This window comes from Pelobates fuscus, chromosome 12 (assembly GCF_036172605.1).
Source record: "Pelobates fuscus isolate aPelFus1 chromosome 12, aPelFus1.pri, whole genome shotgun sequence".
Taxonomy (NCBI): Eukaryota; Metazoa; Chordata; class Amphibia; order Anura; family Pelobatidae; genus Pelobates; species Pelobates fuscus.
Genome location: NC_086328.1, coordinates 77308775 through 77327615, shown reverse-complemented (window position 1 = coordinate 77327615; position 18841 = coordinate 77308775). Strand labels below are relative to the sequence as shown.

The 18841-nt window shown below is 42.1% G+C and overlaps 1 protein-coding gene across 1 annotated transcript in view; it reads right to left on the bottom strand.

The window, feature by feature from the left end:
• Positions 1 to 18841, bottom strand: part of MUS81 (MUS81 structure-specific endonuclease subunit) — a 191884-nt gene that overhangs the window by 69615 nt on the left and 103428 nt on the right. The window contains exon 2 of the mRNA XM_063437828.1: positions 4690 to 4869. Within this exon, the coding sequence (XP_063293898.1) occupies positions 4690 to 4824 (135 nt within the window). The 5' untranslated portion in view covers positions 4825 to 4869. The remainder of the gene's footprint in view (positions 1 to 4689; positions 4870 to 18841) is intronic.

The window sequence follows — 18841 nt, the reverse complement described above, 5'->3', positions numbered from 1 at the left end:
TACCATCACATCCCAGCACCCCTTCCACTCTGTGCTCTGCCTCCACAAGATCACTGTGAGCCAGGGAAACCTAATGGGCTACGACCAGCGGAGGATTAAAGAAGTGGCAACCACCAAGTGACCTTACTATCTGTGAGTCATGTCAATGAAACAACAACTGCTGGATGTTTTGTTTTTGTTTTTTCTTTGCTAATGCGGTTTGTATCTTACACTCCCTCCATTGCCATCTTCCTTTATTTATATTTATTGCCCGATCTCAACAAAAGTTCATTTTGTTTTCCTCTCTGTCCGTGATGCCTGCAATTTGTGCTTCTGTGGGATTCTTTTGACTAATGGATTGTGGGTAAATCAGCTTAGCAACTGATATGTAACTTGACTAGAGCTCCACCCATTTCCAAATATGAGAAAAGGTCATCCCTACGTCGGCATTTGTATAACAAAAAAATAAATAAAGGACAATTAAAAAAACAATGATAAATAGAGAACATAAAAAGGATTGATTTAAAAGCAAACGTTGCCAAGTGACAAACTGGAATTTGCACTATATGTATAATATGTGCACCCACACTTATTATATATAATTTTGTTCAGGAGAAACAGGGCTTTAATTTCTCATGTACTATTCATATATGAAACATAACTCATTATGAATAAAATAAAAAAACTGTGAGAAATTAAGATTTTTAAAATCATTTGTACTTCTGCCTGACATTTTAGCTGTACATATAATACTGTTAGTTGTTTTACTGCAATAAAATGCAAATATTTGTATTCAGCAATGTCTCACGAGTAAAACAGTACAACCCATACATAGAACAGATAACATTTGTATCTTGTAATACCTTTTTTATTGGACTAACAGAATTTTTTAATGACAAGCTTTCGGGAGAACCTCCCTTTCTCAAGTCTGAAGCATTTCTGAGCAAGACGACACATATAATTCAAAGTTGAGTTGTGATACAGGGGTTAAAGCGACATGAGTGTTGTGTGTGAGTGTTTGTGAGGGTGCTGTTAGTGTACTGTGTGTGAGGGTGCTGTATGTGTGCGCTGTATGTGTGTGAGACGGGTGCTGTGTGTGTGTGTGTGTGAGGGTGCTGTATGTGTTTAGGTGCTGTGTGTGTGTGTGAGGGTGCTGTATGTGTTTAGGTGCTGTGTGTGCTGTGTGTGTGGGGGTACTGTAAGTGTGTGCTGTGTGTATGCTGTATGTTTGGAGGGATTGTGGGGGTGAAGGTGGGGCAGATTAGTAAATATCCCCCTCCCTTCTTACTTTATGTAGGGAGGGGGGAATCCGTTCTTGCTGCCTTGCTTCCTGGTGGTCCAGTGGAGAGTGAACTCTAGCCTGTGGGGCTATAGTTCACTCTCGCGAGATCTGAGCGTTGCCACAGCATCGCTCACTCTCGCAAGAGGTACCCGGCGGAGCTGCTGGCTATAGCTCCCCGGTTCACCTCCTGCCTCTCTTCATGCTGCTGTGGGCTGGTGAGGGAGACCTTTTATCTCCCCACCGGCTCATGGAGGCTTAGAGCAGAGCTGGCGCTTGGATAGCGCCGGCTCTGCATGAGCCGGCAGGGGAGATCCTGGGATCTCCCCTGCCGGTCTCAATCCATAGGTGTGCCACAGCGATTAGGGTGTGCCCAGGCCCACCCCGTGCGCACACCTATGGGGCCATGTGATCGCTCTTTGAGGCCTGATTTGTCGTGGGAGGGCTGCCTGGGCTGTCAGGCAGTCCTCCTGAAGAGGATCGTGGTGGAGGCAAGTACTGCGGACCTCCAGTGGCTGAAAGTCGTTACGGCGTTCTATGCCGCCGCAACGGCTTTAAAGCCCATGATAATAGGGACGGTATAGAATGCCATAACGTAACTAAAGTGATAATTTAAAGTGAATTTCAAATTGAACGGTCAAAATAGCGGAGTTCGAAAATTTCTCGAAGCTTATGCTTTCAGTTCGACTCCTCTGGCCTTAAATTTGAAATTCACTATGAATTCTCACTTTTCTAAAAAAAACTATAGGATTGCAAGATGCACTATATTTTACTGGATACATACCCTTTCATCATGATGCAGATAGCACATAAAAAGTGCATCACATAAAACTACTGATGGGCAGGACAAGCAATGTAATGTCCTGCAGAATAATTCATACAATGCAAACTGGAAGACAAGACATTAAAGGAACACTATATTGTCAGGAACATAAACCTGTATATCTAATCCTATAGTGTTAAAACCACCATTTAGGTAGTTTGTCCCGCCTTAGCTCCCTTTGAAAGGGTTAAAACTCACCTTCTTTCCAGTGCCGGTGTTCTATCAAATGTCCCTACCAGTGAAAATCCCCTACCCTTGTCACTTCCGGTGAGGGAAATAAGCTGGATCCTGTGCTGCACATGCGTGCTAGCACTTCTGCTACTCCTCCACAGCAAGGTCCTGGAAGGTAAGTAAAGCTAGTTTTACACTTTCATTATAGTTAGTGCATTCACTAAGCTTAGGACATGGGGCATTTAAGGTTAATGTTAGAGTTCAAATAAGGGTTAGGATTAGGGACTTGTTTTTATTTAGTGATATGTCACATTAGGGGAATATCCATTTTTGTGATTTTTCACACTTTATTTTAACCATTACCCCAAGGGTTAGGGTTAGAATAGAGTGTGAGAGAGGTTAAAATAACTTGCCTAACCCTAATTTGAACCCTCACTTAACCCTAAATGTCCCATGTGCCTAAACTTAGTGAATGCACTAACTATAATGAAAGTGTAAAACTAGCTTTACTTACCTTCCAGGACCTTGCTGTGGAGGAGTAGCAGGAGTGCTAGCACACATGTGCAGCACAGGATCCAGCTGATTTCTCTCACCGGAAGTGACGAGGGTAGGGGATTTTGATAGATCAAGGCAGGGCCGGTGTTCTATCTCCTTGGTGACATCATCAGAATTTACATTTTTTTGCCAAGAGTCAAAGCATTGGATTGGCTGAAAATCGTCAGGGAGGCAGAATGGAGCAGTGCCAATCGCTGTTTTGGCCAATCAGCTTCATAGGGATGCATTGAATCAATGCAGCTCTATGAGAAACATTCTGAGTCTCCATGCACAGCTTGGAGATGTTGAACAGCATCACTGCCCCAGGAAGCACCTCCAGTGGTCATCTGATAAGTGGCCACTGGAGGTATTGTGGTGGAATCTCAGTAAAAATAAATTTACTAGGACAAGATTGCCATGTGGCATATGTGTAAATGTTGTATCAGTTAGTTAGTTACACGTAGCTAAGATACAATCAACACTGTATTGAGCAAATGCAGGAATGCAGAAACTGAAAACACTTCCCCTCCTCCATTGTTCTGGGTGAGCCATGTGGTCTAACAGGTAAGGGAAGTTAGGCTTTGTTCAGCTGATTGTGTAAAGAGTATATGTGGGTAGAGTTAACTATAGGAGGAGCTATATGTCTATATCATGCATTTACACAGTCAGTTCTGGGCTCAGATCTTGCTGTATTTTGGTGACATTAGTCCCTCTGAGCCCCGGTCGGTGAATCGAATAAAGAATCTCTTCCTTCCTGAAGAAACCTGTGTCCATCTCTCTGTGCTTGGCTTCCGTCAGTTTCTCCGGTATCAGTATCACTAGGGGGCAATGTAAACACTGCATTTTCTCTGAAAAGGCAGGTTTTGCATGAAAATGCCTGAAGGGAATGATTATCCTCACCAGAACAACTACATTAAGCTGTAGTTGTTCTGGTGATTATAGTGTCCCTTTAACTATTGGAGAATTTTACAATGTCGGAATTTAATATATCACTTTTCATGTGCTGTCCCTCAACAGGAATAAGTGAAGGGGAACAGGAAAACATGTTGAATTTGACAACGCTAGTCCCAGGATATAAATGCTTAAATTACACATTTGTGCAGGGCACTACTTCATGTGCTGTCTGCAGCATGATGAATGGATTTGTCCAGGAAAATCTGGTGCACCTGGCAATCCTAATGGGACTGGAAACCTTAATGCTGCAGCAGGGAAATCACTTAACAAACCAAGACAGTTATTTTAGAAATCTGTTTGAATCAATTTATTCCCTGCAGTATATGAATTCTATATACAGCTTCAACTGTCAGCTTGATTTCAAGGGGGTATTCCCAAAATGTCCAAAATCAATTCAATATATAAATAAAAGTTCAAATTTCTCTTGAAAACTCATACATAATTCCATAGATGGTGGTTGCCAGATCTTTAGGAGATTCGAAGGCAATATACTTCAGAGCTATATTTTAATTAATACAGGCTCCAGCGGTGTGCATCTCACAAATTAAAATCATACTCAAAGAGTCCTCCTGTATGATTCTTACACTGCCAGTTTAATAAATGAAGCTCCTAAGAAATGAAAATCTCAGGCCGATATTGAGTAAACCATAAATCGAGCAACATAGTTTACATTTTAGCTAAAACAACCCTGGAAGTCAGAAACATAGATATAGAGAACTGGCAACTTTAGTCTTTTTACTGGCAACACAAAGCACCCAAATTTCAGAAAGATATAAACTATATTGCTGTATTACCAACTTCAGATTAATCATATGGTTTCCATCTTCCAAAAAACAAAAAAGATAATTTGATACACTGTACCAGCAACAGCAGTGTGTTTGTGGTGTGACTTGCTTCTAATTAGTGAATCAAACACAGAACAGCTTTACACCCTGGTCTCCATGCTCACCTTCTGATAAACATATTGCGTTTTCAACCCTTTCTCTGCAGCTGCATCCCTCCACTCAGTTAGCCACTTTATAAATAGGGGATTGGGAGATGAAGGAAGTGGACGCTTACGTCCATAGGTGACTTGACCTGGCATCTTCTGGCTATTCCTGAAGCATCAGCGTTATGATGTTTACGTTGCCTAAAGATGACAGAAAAAGTAAATTCATTAATGTTCAAAAATATTTTTTATCATTATACAACTTAATATTTATATGGTTACCAGACCCATCATATTTCCAGGGCATATCCTACTGCTAGATGGCAATAGAAAGCGAATGAAAGAGATGCCTTGTTATGTTGCATTCATATTCTTTAGAGAAATCAATTAAATAATAAAGGTGTTATCCCAAAGGAACTACCAAAGAATTTTCATGTGCTACCCACCAGCGTGATTTAAGGACCACTATAGGCACCCAGACCACTTCAGCTTAATGAAGTGGTCTACGTGCCAGGTCAAGCAAGGTTTAACCCTTTTTACTGTAAACATAGCAGTTTCAGGGTTAATCCAGCCTCTGGTGGCTGTCTCATTGACAGCCGCTAGAGGCGCTTCCGCGCTTCTCACTGTGATTTTCAGAAGACGCCAGCGTCCATAGGAAAGCATTGAGAATGCTTTCCTATGAGACTGGCTGAATGCGCCCGCAGCTCTTGCCGCGAATGCGCATTCAGTCAGGCCCTCAGAAGAGGGAGTAGAGTCCCCAGCGCCAAGGGAGCCCGGCGCTTGAAAAGGGTAAGGGATTAACCCTTTCCTCCCCCTTCAGCGCCTGGCACTATAGTGGTCCTTTAAGTAATAGCTGTTCTAAAGAACATAGGGATTTTGGAAAACCCTATGAGCACTGCAGTATTCATATCATGATGAAGATATGCCATTGATTCTAGGCATGTTAAAGGCATATCAAAGATAAATAAATAAAAATAGGTCTGTAAAAAGGTAAGTATGTATTCAATAATAAAGTCAACCTTAGAGATAATTCTCTTCGGAATTTATATTTGTTAACCCCTTAAGGACCAAACTTCTGGAATAAAAGGGAATCATGACATGTCACACATGTCATGTGTCCTTAAGGGGTTAAAGGACCACTATAGGCACCTAGACCACTTCAGCTTAATGAAGTGGTCTGGGTGCCAGGTCCATCTAGGATTAACCCTTTCTGCTGTAAACATAGCAGTTTCAGAGAAACTGCTATGTTTACAAATGGGTTAATCCAGCCTCTAGTGGCTGTCTCATTGACAGCCGCTAGAGACGCTTCCGTGCTTCTCACTGTGATTTTCACAGTGAGAAGACGGCAGCGTCCATAGGAAAGCATTGAGAATGCTTTCCTGTGGACTGGCCGAATGCGCGCGCGCGCATGCGCATTCAGCCGATGACGGGGAAAGGAGGAGGAGAGTCCCCGGCGCTGGAAAAAAGGTAAGGGATTAACCCCTTTCTCACCCTAGTGCCCGGCGGGAGGGTGAAGAGGGCCCAAGGACCCTATAGGGCCAGGGAAACAAGTATGTTTTCCTGACACTATAGTGGTCCTTTAATTTAATTTTTTTTTTTTTTAAATGGTTTGGAAATAGTAAAGTGCTACTTGTACTTATAGCCCTATAACTTTCCAAAAACAGCTAATAACATGTTAACATTGGGCATTACTAAACTCAGGACAACATTTTGTAACTATTTAGCATGGGTGTTTTTGGCGGTTGTAGATGTGTAACAGATTTTGGGGGTCAAAGTTCGAAAAAGTGTTGTTGTTTTTAAATGTCATCATATTTTATCATTTTTTTTAAAGTAAATTATATAATATGATGAAAATAATGGTATCTTTAGAAAGACCATATTATGGCAGGCAAAACTGTATATTATATGTGTGGGTACAGTAAATTAGTAAAAGGAAAATTACAGCTAAACACAAACTCTGCAGAAATGTAAAAAGAGCCCTGGTCCTTAACGGTAAGAAAATTGAAAAATGGTCTGGTCACTAATGGGTTAACATCAAATAGTTAGCTATGAAACATAATTTAATTAATATGAATAAAATATAAAACAATGTGAGAAATTAATAAATTGAATGTCATAATACTGTTTGTTTTACTGCAATAAAATACACATATCTTTATTCAGCGATGTCTCTCGAGTAAAACAGTACCCCCTATGTACAGGTTTTATGGTGTTTAGGGAAGTTACAGGGTCAAATATAGCATGTTACATTTTTCAGTTTTTTCACATTGAAATTCGCCAGATTGGTTATGTTGCCTTTGAGACTGTATGGTAGCCCAGGAATAAGAATTACCCCCTGATGGCATACCATTTGCAATAGTAGACAACCCAAGGTATTGCAAATGGGGTATGTCCAGTCTTTTTTAGTAGCCACTTCGTCACAAACACTGGTCAAAATTGGCGTTCAATTTAGATTTTTGCATTTTTCACACACAAATATTAACGCAAACTTTGGCCAGTATTTGTGACTATTTGTTTGTGTGATAAAATGCAAAAAACTAAATTGAACGCCAATTTTGACCAGTGTTTGTGACGAAGTGTCAGGATACAACTGAGATCCAACACGCAAGGAGTATAGAAAACAGAATAGTCACAAACAAAGCCAAGGTCAAAAGCTAGAATATAAATAACTGAATACAGAATAGCACTATTGAGACCAAAAATGAGCCACAACAGGGCAAGGAACCTAACTCATGAAATCCCTTTTATACTGTGGCTGTAGCTTGTTAGGACAATAGCCACGCCCCCAAAACGTCATAATTCGGAAGTTTTGGCGGTCCGTGACGTCATTTGCATCATGACATAGACGCCAATTTTTAGCATCATAAAAAGGGGCAGAGTTATCGCGGCCGTCGCGAAAACAGTTGGAAGCAGGAAGGGGAGAGCTGAAGAGGACCTGCAGCAACATGTGAAAGGTGAGTAACCTGGGGAACAAGCCTGGTTAACAGAGAAGGGATCCTGACACTAAGTGGCTACTAAAAAAGTTTTGTGAAAAAACTGAAACACAAGCCTTATATTTGACTCTGTAACTTTTGAAAACACCATAAAACATGTACATTAGGGGTACTGTTATACACAGAAGACTTCACTGAACACAAATTAGTGTTTCAAAACCGTAAAATGTATCACAACAATTATATCATCAGTGCCGTTTGTGTGTGAAAAATGCGAAAAACTTCACTTTCACTGATGAGATCATCGTTTTAATACATTTTACTGTTTTGAAACACTTATATTTGTGTTCAGTAAAGTCTCCCGAGTAAAACAGTACCCCCCATGTACAGGTTTTATGGTGTCTTGAAAAGTTACAGGGTTAAATATAGTGCAAGCAAATTAAATTCTCTGGACTTTCTGCCTGGATTAGCAGGCAGGCCCCGCAAATTGTAATTAATAAAATGACTTAATTATGTAAAAATATTACATTAAAAATATATATTATATATATAGTGATATATACATTTATATTTATGTATATAGCTATTATTTTGTTCTTAGTGTATTTTAATATCAAAATACAATTAGAACGAAATTACACATATTTTTAAATTCATTTTTAATGTATTTATATATTTTACATTTTATATACATATTTCATTAAGATCATTCTAAGTGTATTTTGATATTAATATATAAATATAATTATATATATATATATATATTTATATATGCACACACACACACACACACACATATATGATCTAAGTATTAGATTTAATGTAAGGCTGTTTTCAAAATTTATTTAACTTTTTTCATGCAGCAGGGAGACTACCTGTCATCACAGGCACTCCCCCTGCTGGCACTGCTATGGACGACTATTCCGTCCATGTGATCGTGAGGTTCTCGCAATGACCTCGTGATCATATGGCCCAGGAGTGCCGGATCAGCAGCAGGGGTACTCCCTGGGATGTCAGGTAAGTTCCCCCATTGCGATCGCCGGCGCAGGATCGCCGACGAGCAGGTAAGTCTGCCGTTTAGAGCCGGGTCCCCAAGGATGCATAGCACGCCCGCCGTCCTTAAGGGGTTAATAGCAATCACAGAAAACAAGATTGCCATTTAAAAATATGAATTTATATAAAGTACACATCATAGAGTACACCCTGTTCCAAATTATTATGCAAATTCTATTTAAGAGTCACAAAGATTAAATATTTTGTTTTTCAATTTAACTCATGGATGGCATTGTGTCTCAGGGCTCTTTTAATCACTGAAAATAATCTCGGACCCCTGTGATAATTAGATTGCCAGGTGAGCCCAATTTAAGGAAAACCTACTAAAGGAGGGTGTTCCACATTATTAAGCAGAGCACCATTTTCATTCAATATGGGGAAGAAAAGGGATCTCTGCTGCCGAAAAGAGTGAAATAGTTCAATGCCTTGGACGAGGTATGAAAACATTAGATATTTCACGAAAACTTAAGGGTGATCATCGCACTATTAAGAGATTTGTGGCTGATTCAGAGCACAGACAGGTTCGTGCAGATAAAGGCACATTGAGGAAGATTTCTGCCAGATCCATGCATCGGATCAAGAGAGCAGCTGCTAAATACCATTACATAGCAGCAAACAGATATTTGAAGCTGCTGGTGCCTCTGGAGTCCCACGGACATCAAGGTGTAGAGTCCTCCAGAGTCTTGCAACTGTGCATAAACCTTCTATTCGGCCACCACTAACCAATGCTCACAAGCAGAAACGGCTGCATTGGGCAGAAAAATACATGAAGACTAATTTTCAAACATTCCTGTTCACTGATGAGTGCCGTGCAACCATGGATGGTCCAGATGGATGGAGTAGTGGATGGTTGGTGGACAGCCACCCTGTTCCAACAAGGTTGCAACGTCAGCAAGGCGGTGGTGGAGTCATGTTTTGGGCCGGAATCATGGGAAGAGAGCTGGTCGGCCCCTTTCGGGTCCCCGAAGGTGTAAAGATGACCTCTGCAAAGTATGTGGAGTTTCTGACTGACCACTTTCTTCCCTGGTACAGAAGGAAGAACTATGCTTTCCGTAATAAAATCATCTTCATGCATGACAATGCACCATCTCATGCTGCAAAGAATACCTCTGCATCAATGGCTGGTATGGGAATAAAAGTAGAGAAAGTCATGGTGTGGCCTCCATCCTCCCCTGACCTCAATCCTATTGAGAACCTTTGGAGCATCCTCAAGCAAAAAATCTATGAGGGTGGGAGGCAGTTTACATCCAAACAGCAGCTCTGGGAGGCTATTGTGACATCTTGCAAACAAATTCAAGCAGAAACTGTCCCAAAACTCACAAGTTCAATGGATGTAAGACTTGTGAAGCTGCTATCAAATAAGGGGTCCTATGTTAAAATGTAACGTGACCTGTTAAAATGTTTAAAAAGTTAAAATGTTGTTATAAGTTTGATTGAAATAGCTTTTGATTTCAGTAAATATGCTGCAAACACAACAAATTACAATTTTCAGTTCTTTACAACCTATAAAGTGTTTTGAAACTTACTGTGCGTAATAATTTGGAACAGTGCATTGTAAGTTTTTTATGTTAAAAAAAAATACTGTGATCATTAGGTTTGTTCAATAAAATTTAAATTGTACTCTTAATAGTTGATAACATGAGAATTATGCCTACTGTTATTTACATCAATTATTTAGGTAAATGAGAAAAATATAATTTGCATAATAATTTGGAACAGGGTGTATTTACGCAAGTGTTTAGATTCTAAGCTCACAGGCAGGTACCTCAACATGTTGTATCAGTCTGTTCTTACTGTATTGTATTTTTCCCATTTGTACAATGCAGTGGAATATGTTGGAGCTTACCCACATATAACAAGGGTTTATACCATTTTTTTTGTATATCTGTGTGCTGCTCCTGCAGAAAACCCCAAATTGTGATCAGCTGTATCTTCTAGGCACAATACCATCAATGTATGCCTTTGCCACTATCCTGTGAAACTACAGTGCCATATAACACACCTGACCAGTTCGGTTGTTACAATTAGAATTTTGAGAGATGGATTTGAAGGAATTATGTCTAATTTCGGGTCTTATTGTAGCTTTAATGTATAAATTATTCCAAAGAGGCCTATCATTTGGCAGCTGAAAATCCCCCACGAAAGTCTATCTGTAAACATTCCAAGACATCTCATATTATGCCTTATGTCGCCATTTTTTTTTTACATTTCTTCTATCATTTTATGTTAAAATGTATTTATTTTTTTGCACTATTTACATACCTGCTGGGTATTTTGTAAATTGGATGTGTACTATTATAATAAAAAAAAAATCCAAAACATACTTGGCTGAATCTTCTCAGTAAAAAAATACCCCTAATGTATGGATATTACACTATTTTGTTAAGTTACAGTACCACGTAAGAGGTATGACTATTTCTATGAAAATTTACACTTTGATAGCTGAATGTGTTGAAGGAGCCATGTCTCGTTTCGGAGCAATTTAGCACTTTTCCTTTTCAAATGACCCCACAAAGACTTCTAGGAATTCCATTTAATTGTTGTTTGAATGTATAACATAGCTCCACAGCTATAATAATTACAATAATGTGCCTTAACCCCTTAAGGACCAAGGCGTTTTTTAAATGTAACACACTTATGACCAAGGTATTTTTGGCACTTTTGCAATGCGTTTTATTCTACCACAATTTCCCCCTCTCTCTTTAATTACATATATATAATATATATTTTTTAACTGAAAAAGAGGGCTTTTTGTCATACCCTATTTGTATATATAACGCAATTGTGGCGGCGTCGAGTTCATAGAACTAAAATACACAAACTCCCGAACACTGCTGGACTTCCATCATTGCCTGGGTTCGGTTCTATACACTTGAGAAGGGCACTATTCAGTGGAATTGTTCGTCTGGATAAGAACAAGCCCCAGGGTAAGAACATTGACTATGCTCAGTAGTTTGTTCGGTTTTTAAACTACTGAACAAGACCGAACGCAAGCCCTGATTCTCTGGAACTGTTTTGGGCATAGGACCATGCGTGTGGTCAGTCAAATGACTTCCAGGAAATTCCTGAACCCCTGAACCGATCTGGGTGATTTTTGGATATGCTGGTCACCCAGATCGGGGCTATCAGGGGATGTGACATTTGTGGGGATTTTGTGTGTTTAAAGGTATTTTGGGATTTTGTAAAAAATTATGTTTTCTGTGCCTTGAGATAATTGAGTTTCATACCGTGCTTGACTCAGTTTTCTTCCAGGCACAGAGGAGGGATTATCTTATTTTATGTGGGATTGTCCTGGACCTGAGAGCCAATGTAATCGTGTGTATGTTTTTACTGTATCTACTCTCAGGTCAGGGGGGAGTGTCCCTTGCATGGGGCCCTGCACATAAGGCCAGTTGTGGCCGCCAGTAAATGAGTTCCTGCCTACCCTCAACAGAGTCATCTCATGTGTGGGGGGGAACAGCTGTATCTACTCTGGAGATTGCTATATTACTATGCTGCCCTGGGTTATAATCACTTGCTCTTGTAAGAGCAGCCTGCTCTACTCTTGGAACTAGGACAGGTGTACCGGCTGGAAGCTTGATCCTGGTCTTGGGTCCAGGGTGGGTGGAGGACAGCGAGACCCCAACCAAGCTGTAACGCTTGGTGCTTATGGTGTTGGGTGCGGTGCTTATGGTACTCTGCGACAGCTAGGAAGCAGAGATTGGCAGAGCCACCCAGTCGGGATGCCAGGCGGTCTGTCACAGCAATGTTAAATTGGAATAAAATATTGACAAATGGAAAAAAAAATTGTAAAAATTCTGTTTTAAATTTAATCATTTCTACACACCAAGTGCAAAAAAACTAGCTAAATAAAAATAGATTCACTAACTAGAAATCATAAAACATGCAACAGAGATTGTCGCATGCTGCTTGAGCTCCTAAGTGAAAGCCAGAAACTCGACTTTTCTACTTAAATAGCTGCAGTTTTTTTTTCCTGAATCTTGGCTATACCAGTAAGGAGATACTAAGGCAACAGTTTGAGCAGTCCTGGTCTGAAATTATACACACTATCTGTGCTGATTACTCAGACGGCCCACGGGCACACTTAAGGCGGGAAAGCAAATTCTCTGCCCTTGGTGGTTATTGCCTGTCACTGTGCCCTGTCTCCCCCTCCCTTTTTGGACCGGTGGGGGATATCCCGATCGTCATTGGCGTGCAGAGGTGACTACAGCTGAGAAACTTCGGTGATCCCACAAATTTGGTCTCCCAAGGCCTACACCTGAGAGGGATGCTGTTCCAGAGCCTGCTGTGGGCCTCGTTGGAGGAGCGGATAGACTGGGCCTTCGCACGACTATGGGCGCAACTCCTGGGCTGGGTGGCGAAGACAAGAAGTGAAGCCTAAGTTGTGACGGTAGTCACCTTGTGTCCTGGAAGCAGAAGGATACTTTACAATGGTTCCTAAATGGCTCCTATGTCTCAGTCACCCTGTGCCCATTATAGCTGCAGGGTGTTTATAATGTGTGTGTGTGTGTGTGTGCGCGCGCATACTGTTAAATGTTTTGCCTGCTCTCCTGTACTGCTGAGGATTGCTACCAACTATGTGGATTTGGCTATGGAGCCTGTGTAACGTCCTCTGTTGGTAGCAACAGCAATAAGCACTATCTGAATAGCAAAGCTGGTTAATTTGCATATTCAGGTAGATTTGCACATTGCTGTTTCTGAAGGCAGGAGAGATGTTTTGTGTTTAATATTGACTTCCCCACCCCTTTGAAAAATGTTGATATGGGATTATAGTTTTCTGTATATTTTGTGACCTGTTTTAGTTATATGAATTTTATTATGTATGTCACAGCAATGTATATGTAACGATCATATGGGCCAGTCCCAAATAAACTAAAGTTTTGTGTGTTCTTTTAGGAACTTGTGTCCTGTGTGGATTTTAGGGATCCCATTGACAGTCTTCGGACCGGTTTGCTGCTGGCAATAGAGTCCTGGGATAAAGCAAGAGAGCTAGGCCTGAGAGCCGCAAGTGTCTTTTTAACCCCTTAAGGACACATGACATGTCTGACACGTCATAATTCCCTTTTATTCCAGAAGTTTGGTCCTTAAGGGGTTAAAGACGAGCTATAACATTGCAGGCGGATGTGGATACCTGCCTGGAAGAAGGGCTGCAGCGGAAGAGTCGGAGGGAACTATACCTGCCTGGAAGCAGGGTTGCAGTGTATGAGGCAGATGGGACGATACCTGCCTGGAATGAGAGCTGCAGCCTGGTAGAGGTTAAAAAGGTCCTGAAAGATCCCAGTCAAGCTTCGGTGACTGGGGCTGAAGCTTTCCAGGGTCCCTGCAAGTGGACTGGGCGGAGGTACTCGGTTGCAGTAAAAGAGCTCTGTCACAATATCCACTAAAGCTCCTCTCCTCACACCTCAACAACAATGCTCTTCCGGTGGGCCTACTGTGGGTGGCCAAATTCAGTTACCCACGGTGCGGAGGAGGCAGCAGTGGCGAAGGTTCTGATGCAAGGGACCTACTTCCACACCGGATCACCACATGCCTGGACCGCGACCCAGCCAGAGTCTGCTCCATTGGCACTGCCCACATCTTTTGGTGGCTTGCATGTGGCCCACCTTCAGAGGAGGAGATCGTTCAGCCTTTTGGTAGATAGCTCCCCAATACCGTGGGAATTATGGAGCTATCTACTAAGCAGCTGCATGATGCAGCCGCGGCACCAATCGGATTTGAATTTAATTAATTAGAATGAAATTCCAATCCGAACAAAGTCTCAAATTGTGTCCTAACACTGTCAGGATTACAGTATGATCCAGCACGTAGAATTGTAACACAGAGGACCGATAGGTAGCGTATACCGGACCTTAGAATGGCTGGACTCACGTACCAAAGAATAGTCAGGAATAGCCGAGGTCAAGGGATACAGAAAGAGACACAACCATAAGGAAAAGTCAGGGGTCGGGAATGCCAGAAAACAGGGAAGTCAAAAACAATGCCAAAGTCAAATAACCAGAATCAATAACGCGCTCTCGAACACCCACAAGGGAAACCACAACAGGGCACTGAGCCGGATGAGAACTGGGCCTAAATACCCCTTCTCAGGATCTGATAGGGTGTAATTGGCCTTTAACCCCAAAGGCAGCTACCAGGTTCCCATTTGCATAATTGCTGCTCAGCACAAACCCAGCTGTGGATTTGATTGCTGCTCGGCACAACTTTTCCTGTCAGGAAAGTAATGTTGTTCGGCACAACTTTTCCTGTCTGAACAGTAATTTCTATTAATCACATTTTTATAAGTGGATGAATACGTGAAAAACACGAATGGAGAAACTGTTCTCATGCTGTTACGACAAAATTCGGTACTTTTGCTGGCTTTCTGACTAAATGACAGGACATTCGGATTTTGCATGAAGACGCTGAATGTCAGCACTGCACATTGTGCAACACTGACCCAGGAAGCACCTCTAGTGGCTGTCTGAGTGATTGCCACTGAAGATGTCCCTAGATAGCAATGTAAACACTGCCTATTCTCTGAAAAGGCAGTTTTTACATTAAAAAGCATGCAGGGACAGGCTTTAGACACCAGAACAACTACATTAAACTGTAGCTGTTATGGTGACTATAGTGTCTCTTTAAAGAGATTCTCTAATCAGTAAAACTACCATTGCAAGGAGTTTTTTGGTACAGTCTTTCTGCTTTTCATTAAACTGTTTCCCCAAAAAGAGGCTTGCCCAGCACCTAACGTCCATCTGATGAGCTCTCATTGCACATTCACTTCCATACAAAGTCATCTAAATCTGGTAAGTAATAAGAGGCTGTGCGCATTGGGCTAAACTGCCCCCAGTGCTCATATGCTGTTATTGCCATCTACATTTGGATAGATTTCTGTGGCTAATGCAGACGTTTCACTCCTGTACCATTTTGGGTACAGCAGAGGGGTCAGGCTTTAGGTGCAGAGACAGCCTGTTTTTGTCAAACCACTAGGGTATAAAATGAAAATATAGAAAAAATATGTGTAGCTTGTTATTAAAAGCTCAAACTTTCCACTCACCATTAGACATTGGCGAGAGACAGTAGCCCTGGCAAATAACTTTTAGGCCTGGCTAGTAGCATAGGTTTAAACTTTAGAGCATATATTCATTTAAAATTAAAGTGACACTGTCACCATCTGGGGACTTTGCAGAATTATTTATGAATTTGACAGTGCTGCTTTAAGGTAGAGCTTCACTCTTGGAGTTGTATTCCAATGAACAGCAGTAAAGAGACACAATGAATATGTAGGTCTGGGTTAGACACTGCCTGTGTGTGGAGTGGATTGCTGTTAGGCCTATTTAAGCTACACTGAGTGTCTGTTTCAGACTTCTGTTTTCACTACTACCACTGCTATAGCCTTGCATTCCAGACATAGATGCATTGAATTAAAATAACTTTGTACTTTTTTTTTCCAGAGTTTAAAAATAACTTTCTCCCTGGTTTCTGGCTGTTGGAAAAACTGTCTAAAGTGTTCCTTAAAAAGAAATTATGCAACAGAAAAAGCTGATAATTACCTTTTTTAAAAGAAATGTGTATTTTTTCTTGCCATTTTGGTTGTATGCAGTTGCAGTCTTTTACATCTGCAATGCCTCAATTGGAGGGCGTTTCATAGTTAAATTGGGTTTTTCCTACTCAAGTGGTTTCAAGAAACAGCTACAAATAATAATAATCTGAAAGATACTAGTGTTGAGTAACAGAGTCACCTTGGGCCATTTTTCTACAGATAGCTGGGAAGTCTCATGTGCTCTTTGGAGATATGTAAAATTTACGTGCTGAGGAAATCAGTCCATTAATGAAGAAAGGTTTAATGGGGTGCCTTACATGATTAAAAACATGTCCTCATCCTAATCACGATTACTTAAAGGGACACTGTAAGCAATAGAATTGTACAAAATGCACTTCATCTATTACTAGCAAATCAAATTCCTTTTAATCTATGTCCGCACGAATTGATCCGTCCAAGATTTACCTGTGAAGTCTTATTCAATGAATACGACTCCTCAGGTAAATCCCAGATGGATCGATTCGTTAAAAAAGTGCATGTGATGTGCAAAGGATTGCTCAGAACAAGTGTTTAGACGTGTAGAAATATCTAAAGGTATTCTCCTTCATACTGATTGAGTTATAAAGTTCTCCACCTTATTTCCTACCCTAAAAGTAAACACATTCTCCAATTTAAAATTAGTAATCCAAGAGATAAGTTAAGTAATGCTTAAAGGACTACTATAGGCACCCAGACCACATCAGCTCAATGAAGTGGTCTGGGTGCCAGATCCATCTAGGGTTAAAGGGACACTCCAGGCACCCAGACCACTTCTGCCCATTGGAGTGGTCTGGGTGCCAACTCCCATTACTCTTAACCCTGCAAGTGTAATTATTGCAGTTTTTTAAAAACTGCAATAATTACATTGCAGGGTTAACTCCACCTCTAGTGGCTGTCTACTCATTGTGATTTTCACAGTGAGAAGATGCCAATGTCCATAGGAAAGCCTTGAGAAATGCTTTCCTATGGACTGATTGAATGCGCACGTGGCTATTGCTGCACATGCGCATTCGGCAGATGAAGTCGGAAGAAGGAGGAGAGTCCCCAGTGCCAAGGGAGCCGGGCGCTGGAGAAAGGTAAGAATTTAACCCCTTCCTCACTCTTGAGCCCGGCGGGAGTGGGACCCTATAGTGCCAGTAAAACTAGTTTGTTAGTGGTCCTTTAACAGCAGAACTTTCATTATGTTTGTTTGTATTATTTTGATGATAGAAGCATAGAAATACATATAGGTTTACTTTTGTACAGTTAAAGTTGAAGACTAGTCATCTTAAGGAACACTATATATTTAGGAATACAAATCTGGATTCCTAACATTTTAGTGGTCATTGGAAATATTTCTTTAAGTCCGAATTGCACGGTATTTTAATATGTATTTCAGAATTTAGGCATTTTAGAAAAGCAACTACTTTGCCATGCGAAATATTCTCTATGACTACTATGATCTAGAAGTTAGTCACAACTAATGAAGTCATGGGGCGTGGCCAAGACTCCGAACAGTATGGACGTCTAAACCACGAGCTCTCCGCCACCAAGCTCCTAAAAGCACACCACACACGACCCACGGAACGAAATGGGGCGCAATAGACGACAGGATAACCCGCAAACCCCCAGGGGGGCACCCACGTCCTCTGTGTCGGGACCGATGGACGGATTTCTCCACACCCCGTCGGGGCCTACCCACGAGGCATGTCCCCCCAATATGGCGCCGACATCTCCGGCCTCCACTAACTCCGACCTGGAGCAGCCTACGCTGGCGGACATAGGGGCAGAACTCAGAAGACTAGCAACGGGAATGGTCACTAAAGCAGACCTACGATCCCTGGAAACTTCACTCACAGCATCGATTGCCTCGGCGGTCTCAGCACTACAGGCCGACGTCGACGCACAAAACGGCCGCATATGATCCCTGGAGGAACAGGCCCAAACCATACGCCAGCAGGCCACAGCAACAGACACTGCCATCTCCAGACAAGGCAACCTACTACTTACCCTGAGACGCCAGACGGAGGACCTCGATAACCGGAGCCGTCGCTCCAATATCAGAGTTCGCGGAATCCCGGAACAGGAGGCCGAAGGGAGCGTGGAGACAACGCTGCGGGACCTCTTCCGTACTATCCTTGGAGAGGAGGCCCCAGCTGACATCCGATTTGATCGGGCACACCGGGCCTTACAACCGAGGCTCCAGGAGGGAGAACCGCGAGACATCATCTGCTGCCTTCACTCCTACCAGCTGAAGGAGAAGATCATGAGGGCAGCCAGAGCACAAACCACGTGGAGGTATCAGGGGACCGGGGTTTCCCTCTTCCATGACCTCTCACCGGTGACCCTGGAGGCGCGACGAGCACTGCGTCCCATCACAATGGCACTAAGGGACAGAAACATCCCATACAAATGGGGCTTCCCATTCAGTCTGCAAGCCCGGTACAACAATGAATGGGTCGTGCTGCGATGGCCTGAAGAAGTGCCGAACTTCCTGCTCCGCACGGGACTTCCCTCCCTTCAGATACCTGACTGGATACTGGAACCTCTCAACCGAGGCACCGCAACACAACGGCAGCTCAGGCGTCCCCGTAGGGGCCCACGAGAGCCACATCAACAGCCAGCTCCACCTCACCCGACCAACCCC